General features: G+C 39.2%; 1 protein-coding gene across 1 annotated transcript in view; it reads right to left on the bottom strand.

The window, feature by feature from the left end:
- LOC126175632 (WD repeat-containing protein 75) overlaps positions 1-14,122 on the bottom strand; it is a 193,461-nt gene that overhangs the window by 145,823 nt on the left and 33,516 nt on the right. Inside the window, exon 10 of the mRNA XM_049922518.1 lies at positions 828-1,014. Within this exon, the coding sequence (XP_049778475.1) occupies positions 828-1,014 (187 nt within the window). The remainder of the gene's footprint in view (positions 1-827; positions 1,015-14,122) is intronic.

The following is a 14,122-nucleotide window of genomic DNA, read 5'->3' as shown; positions in this document are numbered from 1 at the left end:
AATACACTCAGACATAAAATCCTGAAACAGCTTGACTTTTAAGATTTACAGATGAAGGAACTGTGTAAAAAATACAAATGCTAGAAGTTATGCAAATACAGTTTTCAATTTGCATGGTCAACAACCCTACTGTGTCTGTTCTTCTTTAGTGATATTATTTTTTCACACAAACTGTAATACTCATTTTTACATTTTACGTTGCAGGCAGACACAGCTAAAGACACTTACGAATTATCTTTTGGCCAAAGTCTTCGTCAGAAAAGGAACGAACGAACGAACGCACACACGCGCGCGCGCGCTTGCACACACACACACACACACACACACACACACACACACACACACACATTCATTCACAGTAGCAAGCACACCTCACGCACAAATGAGCGCCACCTCAGGCAGCTTGGACTGGAACTGGAGAGGGCAGTCATGTGAATGTGAGCTGTGCTTGCTTGTATGAATGAATGAATAAATATGTAAGTTTTGTCATATTATGACATGATGGAGACCGTGGCTGTTATTGGAAGACAAATGTGGATGGTGTTAGGACAGCAACCAGCCACAAATTTGAATAAAGGAACTGAAACTAAATTTGTGGCTGGTTGCTGCCCTAACACCATCAAAATAAATATGTAAGTGTCTCTTAGTTGTGCCTGTCTGCATCTCAACGTGTCATCTTTACAGTAAGTAGCAATATATCTTTTCATTACCTTGTTGATATTCCAACCTGGAATTTCCACTGTTTCATTTTTATGTTTGACTGTAATGTGATATGCTATATACAGCATTAAGTACTACACTACTGAATAACATGAATCATAGATTACCTAATGGTTTTGTCATTTGTAGTATGAGTAAGGCTACATTGGAGCTCATTAGTTTCAGGAATCCAGACAGTTACACAACATCCAAAAGCGACTGCCAACAAAGAGCTGTCAGTGGAGAAACTTACAGCTCCTGCAGGCAAATTCTGGTAAAAGCCAACACTCTCACAGATCCATGTCACTCCCTTACCTACAATGAGACATAGAGAATAGAACTTAACACCTTCAGTAAATGAATAAGCAAAAGAGTACCGATAATTGACATACAAAATGAAAAATAGATGAAATGAAACATCACTTAACAGCACAACATATTATATACAGGGTGTTTCAAAAATGACCGGTATATTTGAAACGGCAATAAAAACTAAACGAGCAGCGATAGAAATACACCGTTTGTTGCAATATGCTTGGGACAACAGTACATTTTCAGGCAGACAAACTTTCGAAATTACAGTAGTTACAATTTTCAACAACAGATGGCGCTGCGGTCTGGGAAACTCTATAGTACGATATTTTCCACATATCCACCATGCGTAGCAATAATATGGCGTAGTCTCTGAATGAAATTACCCGAAACCTTTGACAACGTGTCTGGCGGAATGGCTTCACATGCAGATGAAATGTACTGCTTCAGCTGTTCAATTGTTTCTGGATTCTGGCGGTACACCTGGTCTTTCAAGTGTCCCCACAGAAAGAAGTCACAGGGGTTCATGTCTGGCGAATAGGGAGGCCAATCCACGCCGCCTCCTGTATGTTTCGGATAGCCCAAAGCAATCACACGATCATCGAAATATTCATTCAGGAAATTAAAGACGTCGGCCGTGCGATGTGGCCGGGCACCATCTTGCATAAACCACGAGGTGTTCGCAGTGTCGTCTAAGGCAGTTTGTACCGCCACAAATTCACGAAGAATGTCCAGATAGCGTGATGCAGTAATCGTTTCGGATCTGAAAAATGGGCCAATGATTCCTTTGGAAGAAATGGCGGCCCAGACCAGTACTTTTTGAGGATGCAGGGACGATGGGACTGCAGCATGGGGCTTTTCGGTTCCCCATATGCGCCAGTTCTGTTTATTGACGAAGCCGTCCAGGTAAAAATAAGCTTCGTTAGTAAACCAAATGCTGCCCACATGCATATCGCCGTCATCAATCCTGTGCACTATATCGTTAGCGAATGTCTCTCGTGCAGCAATGGTAGCGGCGCTGAGGGGTTGCCGCGTTTGAATTTTGTATGGATAGAGGTGTAAACTCTGGCGCATGAGACGATACGTGGACGTTGGCGTCATTTGGACCGCAGCTGCAACACGGCGAACGGAAACCCGAGGCCGCTGTTGGATCACCTGCTGCACTAGCTGCGCATTGCCCTCTGTGGTTGCCGTACGCGGTCGCCCTACCTTTCCAGCACGTTCATCCGTCATGTTCCCAGTCCGTTGAAATTTTTCAAACAGATCCTTTATTGTATCGCTTTTCGGTCCTTTGGTTACATTAAACCTCCGTTGAAAACTTCGTCTTGTTGCAACAACACTGTGTTCTAGGCGGTGGAATTCCAACACCAGAAAAATCCTCTGTTCTAAGGAATAAACCATGTTGTCTACAGCACACTTGCACGTTGTGAACAGCACACGCTTACAGCAGAAAGACGACGTTCAGAATGGCGCACCCACAGACTGCGTTGTCTTCTATATCTTTCACATCACTTGCAGCGCCATCTGTTGTTGAAAATCGTAACTACTGTAATTTCGAAAGTTTGTCCGCCTGAAAATGTACTGTTGTCCCAAGCATATTGCAACAAACGGTGTATTTCTATCGCTGCTTGTTTAGTTTTTATTGCCGTTTCAAATATACCGGTCATTTTTGAAACACCCTGTATGTGTGTGATCAATAACATAATCAAATTTACGCTATTAGAAATGTGTCTCTACAGGAAGTGTTAGTCTTCCAGAAACCATACAGACGTATAATTTCTAGTGTTGTTATTCATTACAGGACTACAATCATTCCTGGAACAATTCCATACACAGGTTCTTTGATCCTTTTTTACTACTCTTTTTCAATACTCTCTTTCCTCTTGTTATTAGTAAAGACTTCAATAACCGTGGAGTACAAAACATACAATTAAGCTAATTTCTGGAAGTGAACATTCTGTATGTTTGGCATACTGTAGTTTGGAATACATGAATATTTTCCTTTATTTTTAATTATACGTTTAATTTCAGCTGCATGGCATCAACTGTGCAACCCATATAAACAGGTAATATATGTACAGGAATCACAGCAGAGCATACTGCCCCCATTTGCACGTATACCAAACAATTGAAATACAGTCAATAATGTGTTGAAAGTATGTGTACAGGCTGCAAAAGAGATATCACTACAGATGCTCCATAAATAATTGGTGTAAAAATTTTAAAAAAAAGGTGAATGACAACAATGAAAGATAAGCACTCTACAAAGTAAAATTAAAATTGAAAGTTTGACAAATAAGACAAAACAAGCTGTTTCCATCCCTAACTCAATTTCCAGGTCAAAGTAAACATACAGACAGAAAAAGGAAAGGACCTACCTAACTACAACACTAAGTGTATTATTACATGTATCAGTAAAATTTAAAACAAATAAATAACATGCACAAAAGTTGGAATTGATAGAAATGAGCAGTGTTGGGAAAGTTACTTACTGAGAGTAACTTAGTTACAGATACAGTTACATCACAGGAAAAGTAACTAAATTACACTTAAAAGTTACTATACATCAAAACTAACTGTATCAGATCCAGCTATCAGTCAATCAATAATTAAATATATTGTCTACAGCCTCTTCTATCTCAATGAATCTCAGATTAAATACAGTTGTTTCTCAAATTTTTCATCTCTCGATTTGCCCCTTATTGTCTTCAACACAATGCCCCCTATACCAAAATCTCTCTCTAAAGCTGCACCAGTTGGTATGTCTTTATTATGCAGTTTTCAAAAGAACTTGTGGAACATGTGTATCAATGTCCGGTACATTGAATCTAATGCGATACAAGCAGTACCCGCGGTCTTATCACATGGTTTGAGATCTTCACTTTCAATTAGGCAACAATTAAAATAATTTGTCATCAATTGGCTTTTTTATGCATTATGGTGCCAGGTGACCCCTGGAAAGACATGAGTACCAGTGTCCCAGTATATTCTAGTGAGATACACAGATGGCAGTTGTCATTTGTGGACAATGTAATCAATTAAGAACATGCAATGCAACATCTTAATGCTGTGCAAGTTGCAAGGGCAGTATGACTTTAAAAAAGTAGATTTTGGTCATGTTGGTGCAGACAACAATGCCTCTCCATGTGTCACCCATAGGTTGTGAACACATCTCAGGAGACAGGTCAGTACACAAGGTGAGTTGGACAAAGTCGCCAGCACATTACTACCACACATGAAGCCTAATATCTGGCCATCTCTGCATTGCAGCTTGTACAGATACTGCCACAGCACTGCAAGATGATCTAAGAAGGTCCACTGGAGCCACTGCATCTGATCAGACTATAATGAACAGGTTATGAGACTGTAAGAACCTGACATCCTGTTTAAGTACCCCTCTTGATACGACAGCATCTTGGAACTCACCTTCAGGTCTCTCCCATTCCCATTCCTATTCCCATTCCCACTAGTAACTTTGTCACTGGTGAAATGTGTTATTCACAGACGAGTCCAGATGTTCTCTGACACAAGAAGATATCCGTGTTTGTGTGTGGTGATCCATAGTAAATGGTACCTGCCAAATACTGTTACGGAAATCGACAGGTCCCCAAGGTTAAATGATGATGTGAGGAGTCTTCACTGTTAACAGCCATACAGATCTTGTCATCATCCATAGTTGCCTTTCTGCCAGGCAGTACTTTGAACACACCCTGTAGTGGTGGCTGCTGCATATGGTGGTGGCCATGAATTCCTTCTAATGCCAGAGCCCATGTGTCATGCATCAAGAGGGATGTCTTGAAAAGCTTGGAGATTGACGTAATGGAATGGGTGGCAGTGAGTCCTGACCTAAACCCCCATCTTGCATATGTGGGACGTGTTCAACAGAGGTGTTTGTGGTCGCCCTGTTCCATCACAGACTCTCCCAGAACTTTCATGGGCTCTCACTGATGAATGGGACTGGATACCATAGGGTGATCTCTGTAGACCTACACAGAGCATACCACACAGATGTTAGGTAGTGACAAACACTCACAGAGACTATACAAGATACTACCATTCTCAAAGTCCAATGAAAAGAACCCTTGATGACAGGATGAATGACTGTTCTACTTTGTTTTTGATACGTGTTGGACATTTCAGTTCTTTTTATGTAAATGATTGAGGATGTAATGATGTTTTGTTGTGCACTTAATTTGTGAAAGGTATAATTTGATAACATACACAGTCAATTATTGCCCAAAAAAAGATGGTCTTGACTGCGGGAAACATACTAATCATCTGTATATTTTTTGAAGAATATAGTAAAAATTGTTCAAGTTCCTGTTGAGCACATGAAATAAGTGTATTTTCTCTCTCAAAGCGGAAAAAATCCTTGCTCCTAGTTCTCAAGAGCTTCTGCTTCTTACCTGGGAGTCTCCCCTACAGCTGTTGCTTGCAGCATGGTTTCCAGCACATGACCATTGGCTGCAAAGGCATGTGCTCTGAATTTTGGGTAGAAGAATGCAGACAGAAATAGGTATTTATTTTCAAATGCACATTCAAGCCTCATTAGCAATCCCAGATGAACTGCATCAAGCTTAGGCCTGCACAGTGTCAGCTTAGTGAATACCTTACTCAGCTTTTGTTTCCAAGCAGTTACGTTATGTTCACCTTGTAGTAATTTCAGAGCCTGTGCCAGTGGACTCATCACTTCACAAAATTCTCTCAGTAAAGTAACTTCTTCAGGGATTAGTCTTGCCAATGAACAAATATCCATGCAACTGTCAATATTTTAATTGGAACAATCCATCAATTTGCAGATCTGTTGGACAGTCTCATACAAGGGTTGGAACTTAAATAGTGGCAACTATTTATTCACAACTGATACAAAAGAGTTACATGTTTGCACCTGTAACTGTCCTTTAAAGTAGTCACCAGCATTGTGTGGAACCCATTGCCAGCAACATGGAAGGTTTAGTATATCATCAGCAGAGCCTGTTCTGGTGATGGTGCAAATGGAGAGGTCTGAAGTTATGGTGATTCTCGTGCATGACTATGATGGTGTTATATACAGCACAAGCTGTGGCTGCTCTGTTTGGTCGATGGAACTGGAAAGTACTGTACCATCCACCATAATCCCCGGACTGGAGTCCTTGTGACCTTGATTTGATTCCAAAGATGAAGAAACCACTTCATGGCATTCACTTCAGAACTGTTCCAGAGATTCGACAGGCAGTAGACCACTCCATTTGCATCATCAACAGAAGAGGCTCTGCTAATGGTATACTACACCTTCCAAATCGCTGGAAACAGGTTATACACAACGGTGGTGACTACTTTGAAGGACAGTAACAGGTACAAACATGTAACTCTTTTGTATCGGTTGTGAATAAATAGTTGCCACTATTTAAGTTCCAACCCTTGTACATTGAATTCCATCTCATACTTACAGGTGTTAACAAACAGACACCACAAGTATCTTTGATATGGTCTACAACTTATGTTGACTGATTCAGTTTATACCAAGGCTTGAAGCACTTTGCCCTGGAACTCCTTGAAACATTTTTTAATTTTACTTTTTCAAGTGCATGTTCAGAATATTTCAAGGCAATCAAATGCAATGTATGACTTACTCAACGGTAGTGAGGAGACAACAGTATCTCTTTTCCAGCACTTTCACTTATACTTACTTATTCTAACATATGGAAGGAATTTATAAAGTCTAGATCATCATCAATTTCATTATTGTCTTCTCGTTAATCGGTAATTGCCTCTGAAAGAACCTCAAAGACTTGCAAAAGTTTGTACCATTGTCTGTCAAGACGCTATGTACTTCATTTCGTATTTGATATTCCAACAAACTATCACGTATTTCCATGGCCAGAGCATTGAAAATATGTCTTCCTTTCATATGTCTATGTGCCAACACTACAGATTTTGTTTTCAGTGAGACTGGATCACGCCAGTGACCAGTTATTCCAACGAACCTTCTAAAACACGTTAATATAATGTAGTTGAAAAGTCAATGAGTAGACCTTGAGAACACATCAAACATTTTCTACATTTGTTTTAAGTGTTATGCACAAATGATAATAAATAGCAGATATACTGATGACCAAGTGACACATGGAAGAAAAAGATGTAAACAAAAATACGAATAATGCATGTTGTTAAGCCGAGCTGCAGAAGGGAAATGCGTCACCAGCAGCCACAGCAAACTCAAAGATTTTCAGCAGTGTAATGCACTTATTGTTGAAAAGATTTAATTTTGAAACAAATACAGCTTGTCCCCCCACCCTCCCCTCCCAGAATAACAGCCAGCATTAGGCTGTCTTTAGATTCTCATAACAAAACATGTTACATGTGATAAAAAAAAGTAATGATACTTTTGTTACATGGTTACTGACAAAATTAACTTATTTACAGTTATAGTTACTTTGCACCAAAATCAAAGTTGTCTTAACAGAAGAAGAAAGAAACAGAAAAAGCAAGAGAATGAAGAGCTATTGGGAAGAAAGAAGATGTGCAAAACAAGTAACATGTTATCCTGAAGGGTCCTAACGAAGCAGAAGAAGAAGTTACTTTGCAGAAATAATAACGTCATAACTGACTGTTACCTTTGAGAAGTAACAGTTTCTAGTAATGGCATTACAAGTAACACATTATTCCCTAACTCTACAGATAATAAATTACAAAGAAGGATGCAGTAGATAAGAAAATGGTAGAGAAAACAGAAATGCGTCTAAAATTGAGTTTGCTATCCTGGATTGTCCACTATGGTAAAGCAAATTTGGAAACAAAGCATAAATATTTCAAAAAAGTATAATCTGCATACTGCAGATAACGACGAGGTCAGAAATACTATCAATATAAAGAAACTGTGAACCCAGCAATGTTTTGCATTTGCTAAATAAAAAAAAATAAAAAAATATGTAGCCTCTGTACATTCAAACGTTTATTAGGAGTATAAAAATCTGAAGTAATTTAATCAGGATCTTTTTGAGATTTTTGGAAACAACATTAAAACAACAACTTTTCTTTATAAATGAGCAGTATAAGTTAAAGTTAAAATTCAAGCCAACTGTATCATTAGAAACAGTGCACATACTCATATTGGATAACGATGAAAATTGAAGAACGAAGTCACATGTGTCCTTCTCAAAAGGAACGATCACAGAAGTTGCCTTAGGTGAAGTACTGGGACCAACGAAAACCTGAATCTGGATGATCAGACAGGGGTTTGAATCTCAAGGCTTCAGTAGGTGAGTGCAATAATAAACTCTTTAAATAAAGTGTTACCATATTTACTCGAATCTAAGCCGCACTCGAATCTAAACCGCACCTGAAAAATGAGACTCGAAATAAAGGGAAAAAAAATTCTCGAATCTAAGCCGCACCGGAAATTTGAGACTCGAAATTCAAGGGGAGAGTAAAGTTTTAGGCCGCACCTCCAAATCGAAACAAAGTTGGTCCATTGTAATATGAGACACAATTTAGGTCGAATGAATGACGATACAGCTACAGTAGTTAGGTTTGAGTCGTAAGCTTAGCAGTTAAGCTTTACCAGGTAGCCATTGCTATGCATCAGGCGCTCCGTCCATATTTATACGGGTACCCTTCCTTTTTCATGTGCTTCGTCTGGTTTGAATCGATTGCTTATTTTGCTTTGATCAGATAAGTGCTGTTTTCTTTGTTATAGGTGTTTGCGTCACTCTAAGCTGAAAATGCATTACTGTACTGTGTCACGCATTGTTTGTCGCATTCTGATAGTGCGTGTTTACGGCCTATCGCCGCTCGCGGCATGGCTTGCTTTTGTGCGCGCTACCGCCGCTTACAGTTCAAAAAAAAAGAGAGAGTAATCGTCTCATTAGCGAAACAATCACAAGAGACTGCTATTTGTTGTTACTTACACTGCTGCTTTCTTTGATAATGATCAACAAGAACCAAATAACAGACTGCGTATGATAGAACATGTTCTGAACGAGAGGTAGGCGAAAATGTTTCTCCGTTTGAAAATCTTTGCGGCCGCTTCTTTGGTACATCAAATTCTGCACAGAAATTAGAGTCATCTTAGAATTACAAATCTAGTGAGTTGCCGTGCTTCATTTCTCACTGTATCACTATTAGGCATAAGAATAATACGAATATAAACATGACACGATACGTATATTCTTCCGCGTTTGCTGTTTCACTCTAGTTTCGTAGTTTATTAGGCAGGCAGGATTTAAATGAGATAGCAGCAAACACGAAAGAATACATGACAAAATGTTGATATTCGTATTATTCTTATGGTGAAGAGAATACTGCATGTGATTCACATTTCATCAGGTTCCTATTAGCAACCATCTCTTCTCACGGGTAGGAAAAAATTCAGGAAGTAGAGTTGGCCATATTGACAAACATTCCAAACAGGCTTGCATGTCGGATTTTCTTAGTACATTGAAATTCTGCTACATTCGAAGATGAACAATACGGAATTTGTATTTACTTTGTTGGATAATGTATGAAAATGCAGTGGTCGAAACTCGGGGCGGAGAAAAAAATCTCGTCTTCCACCTTTTTTTTTAATTTGTTTACTTACGCGGAGGTTTTGGCGCCAGTATTTATCTTTGTGCCTACAAAGCATGCCTGTGTAGCACTACATATATTCGACGGTAGAAGTTAGTTGTGGCGGCACCTACCAACATTTTTCAGAACTTCCACTTGCTTTGCACTCGATTCTAAGCCGCAGGCGGCTTTTTGCATTACAAAAACCGGAAAAAAAGTGCGGCTTAGATTCGAGTAAATACGGTAACTTAGTTGCTGATTTCACTGACGCAAAAATGATGGCAACTAGTACATTAGTTAGGACAAACACGTAGTGGCTGTAATTGAGCCATTTTACACTCACATCGCAAATTAATTTGCACATATGGTTACATTCCAAATATTTCTAAAGCTTTTTTTTTTTTTTTTTTACAAAAAGAAAAAAAGATACACAGATGTGAGTTAGTAATTCCTACCCACCAGCTTTTATACACTAAAGTAATAGAAATTCTTCTGCAGGGCAGGAGGAGTTGTCAAGGAGAAACTTTGTCAGTTGTCATAAAATTTTACTTTGCGGTCTATCAGACATTTTATATCACTGGATAAGCGATCAAAAATTTTCACTGGAGCATTGTGCACCCCTTCTTGTGAAGAAGACAACCTTGATGTGGAGTAATGAATGTCATTTTTCCTTCTGGTATTGTAATTATGCCCCCCATTGTTCCATTTGAACTGCACTGGATTATTTACAACAAACGTCATGAGGAAATAAATATACTGTGAGGCAGTAGTCAGAATGCCCAACTCCTCAAAAAGATGTCTACAAGATGATAATGGGTGAGCACCACATATTATTCTTACAACACATTTTTGCACAATGAAGACTTTTTTTCTTAAAGGTGAGTTACCCCACAACAATATTCCATATGAAACTGTTGAATGAAAACGTGCAAAATATGTCAGCTTACTGATTTGTCTCTCCCCAAGATTTGCAATGATTCTAAGAGCAAATGTGGCTAAATTAAATTGCTTTAGGAGTTCCAAAATGTGTTTTTTCCAATTTAAATTCTCATCAATATGGACCCCTAAGAATTTGAAGTTTCCATCCTATTTATTATTTCTTCACCATGTGTTACATTTATCATTGGTGTGATACCTCCAGATGTGCATAACTGAATATGATGTACCTTTTCAAAATTGATGGTGAGACCATTTGCAGAAAACCAGTCAACGATACTTTTAAAAACTTTGTTTACTATTTGTTCTGTTTCTGTATGTATGCTTGGATTAATTACAGTACAACTGTCACACGCAAAATGAACTAATTCTGTTTATTTTATACTAGATAGAAGAACATTTACAGACAAGGCATCCAGATGCAACTGTTGTAAATCAACTTTTTCTCGAAAATGAGTTGGTGCCACCAATTTGTTCTCTGTGCTGCCATCTATCGATTACACTCCTAAAACACGAACAAAACACCTTTTTTCTGCCCTAAAATGTACCTTGAAAACTGTCTGCAGATGCAAAACTCTGTCTTTCCACTTCTGGTTGCAAAGCAAAACTGAGTGAATCCATTGTATGATAAAGAAGCAGAACTAGGTGTATCCTTAGCATGCACCATTATTAAAATGTTTGAAGATGGAAAACTCACTTTGTACACATTATGTATTTTCTCCGAATAATACAGTCTTCCTCGCTTACTACTATATAAACTTTACTTCTGAGCCTATGGGTGGTAATTTGTCAAGTTGTACCTACTGCAAACTAATTTGAAACAAAAAACAGTAGCACATCAACTGTTACCTAGCCATATTGGCGCGTTTTTCTTGGCTTGGCTTGTTTGTGAGTGCATGGAGAGCGTTTGTGGTATTTTTGAAGGATAAAATACGTAGAGTGCTTTATCATTTCCTCTAATCATGGATGTTACTGATGGAAGACTTGTACAATCAGTTCCAAAAGGAAAAGACCGTAAAAAATCGGCCAATCCTTCTAACTGGAAGAGGAACAAAGCAAAACGCATAAGGAAAGATTTACTCCTCAACCCTAGTATTTTGTGCTATTTCACTGCATGGAAATAACAAGAACTTCATTACCAACATTTCTGTAAACAGTAAATTACACTGTGATGTTTTAGGTTTATGTTAATATAAATTATGGTCATTTCAAATGGCTGTAGTCAGGAGCAATTTCCTTGAATGAACAGTGCATCATTGATTTTATAAGCATTTATTTAGGAAACGTAGTACAGTATATGATTTTTTTTAGTACATTATCCTAGCTTTCTCCTTATTCATACTGTTCTTTGGTAGATATTCTGAAAGTGGGTTTCCAGTTCATCCCCAGTGCAAGCATACAGCTTCATCAGTATACCAGTGTGCAAGAGTATCAATGCAGAATATAAGGAGATCACATCAGGCCTTTTATAAAGTTGCATACAAAATTAAACAAGACACGTTTATAATTATACACACATCAGTCGAATCTCCGAGGAGGCATTGGATTGAAGCAGCAGATTCTTGGAAAAACATAAATACTTCCATCTGATACTATTTGCCCCATCTGAAAGCGGTGAACCAAACTCAGCAACTGTGCGTGTGCCAAGTGTGTGTTGGCATATCAACGGTGAGAATACAAAGAGTCTATAGACGGTACTTACAGACAGGAGAAGCTCCAATTGAAAGACGAGGTGGAGACCAAATGGCGAATATTTATCAAGGAAAATGGGAGGCGGTTAAGGAGTTTATTGAGAATCTGAAACCAGTGCAATCACACTGCTGCCGTGAAAAAAAAAAAAAAAAAAAAAAAAAAAAAATCAGTAGACTCTTCATGTCCAGTGAATTATCGACTGCAAAGCCTTTGAAAATATTTAAAGTGGATCCAGAGAATATTGTGGATAAAGTTTACGTAAGAGTTTTTCAGATATATTTTTGTATCTGTGGTTCATGGTGTGGGTTCCTGTAGTCATGTCCTAGTTCATGAACCATGGGCAACGTATGAGTGGCCAAGTAAGTGGTCCCGACAGCCGGGATACCAGTTACTTTGGAATAAGGCTGGGCATCTCGGACATATTCTGAGTCGTGGTCACCTTTGTGCTCATACGGCAAAGACTACCAAATCCACTGATTAGTCCCTCAGCCGTTAGGAGTAAAACCCAATGGGACTCGGGGCAAGAAAGGCTAGCAACCTGCTTCCCTGGTACTTTAAATATGATGCTGGCAACAATCAGAGCAAAATGCCTCAGACCTTTGGAGGTGATAGAGTCCCACCTCTAACTGACAAACCAGGGACTCCTAAGATACGACTTGGCAAACAAGTGGTAATGAGATGGGGAGCTATTAACATCAATGGGGGCTACTCTGGGAAGAAGGTAGAGCTGGCAGAGGCTGCAAGTAAGATGGGGCTGGACGTTTTAGCTGTTAGTGACATTCGGGTAATGGATGAGAAAGAAGAGGAAGTGGGAGAATACAAGGTCTACCTGTCAGGAGTCAAAGCAGGAATAGCACAATGGGGTGTAGGGCTTTACATCAGGAAAGAAATGGAACCCAGCGTAGTTGCAATAAGGTGTGTAAACGAACGACTGATGTGGATAGATTTGACAGTGTCTAGCAAGAAAATTAGGATTGTGTCAGTATATTCACATTGTGAAGGGACAGATCAAGATTAGATGGATAGTTTTTATGACGCACTCAGTGATGTAGTTGTTAGAGTAAAGGACAAGGACAGTGTTCTGCTCATGGGTGATTTTAATGCCAGGATTGGAAATCGAACAGAAGGGTATGAAAAGTTTATGGGTAAATTTGGAGAGGATATGGAGGCCAACAGGAACGGGAAACAACTCTTGGATTTCTGTGCCAGTATGGGCTTAGTAATCACAAACTCCTTTTATAAACATAAGAACATTCACCGGTATACTTGGGAAGGCAGGGGAACCAGATCTGTCATTGACTATATAATAACAGATCAGGGATTCAGGACGGCTGTGAGGGACACACGTGTATTCAGGGGATTCTTTGATGACACTGATCATTATTTAATCTGCAGTGAAATTTGGATTGTGAGGCCGAAAGTGCAGAAGGTCAGGTCCATATGTAGGAGGATAAGAGTGGAGAAACTTCAGGATAAGGAAATCAGGCACAAGTACATAACAGTGATCTCAGAAAGGTACCAGTTAGTTGAATGTAGTCAATTACAGTCATTGGAAAAGGAATGGACAAGGTACAGGGACACAGTACTAGAACTGGCTAAAGAATTTCTTGGAACAGTAGTGTGTAAAAGTAGGATGAAGCAAACAGCTTGGTGGAATGACACAGTCAAGGCAGCATGTAAAAGGAAAAAGAAGGCGTATCAAAAATGGCTACATATTAGAACTCAGGTACACAGAGAAAGTTATGTTGAAGAAAGAAACAAAGCCAAACAGATAATTGCAGCATCCAAGAAGAAATCTTGGGAAGACTTTGGAAACAGGTTGGAGACTTTGGGTCAAGCTGCTGGAAAACCATTCTGGAGTGTAATTAGCAGGCCGGCCGTGATGGCCGAGCGGTTCTAGGCGCTTCAGTCCGGAACCACGCAACTGCTACGGTCGCAGGTTCGAATCCTGCCAGGG

Source organism: Schistocerca cancellata, chromosome 3 (assembly GCF_023864275.1).
Source record: "Schistocerca cancellata isolate TAMUIC-IGC-003103 chromosome 3, iqSchCanc2.1, whole genome shotgun sequence".
NCBI classification, from domain to species: domain Eukaryota; kingdom Metazoa; phylum Arthropoda; class Insecta; order Orthoptera; family Acrididae; genus Schistocerca; species Schistocerca cancellata.
Note: the sequence above shows the minus strand (reverse complement) of the source record. Positions and strands in the feature narration are given on the sequence as shown.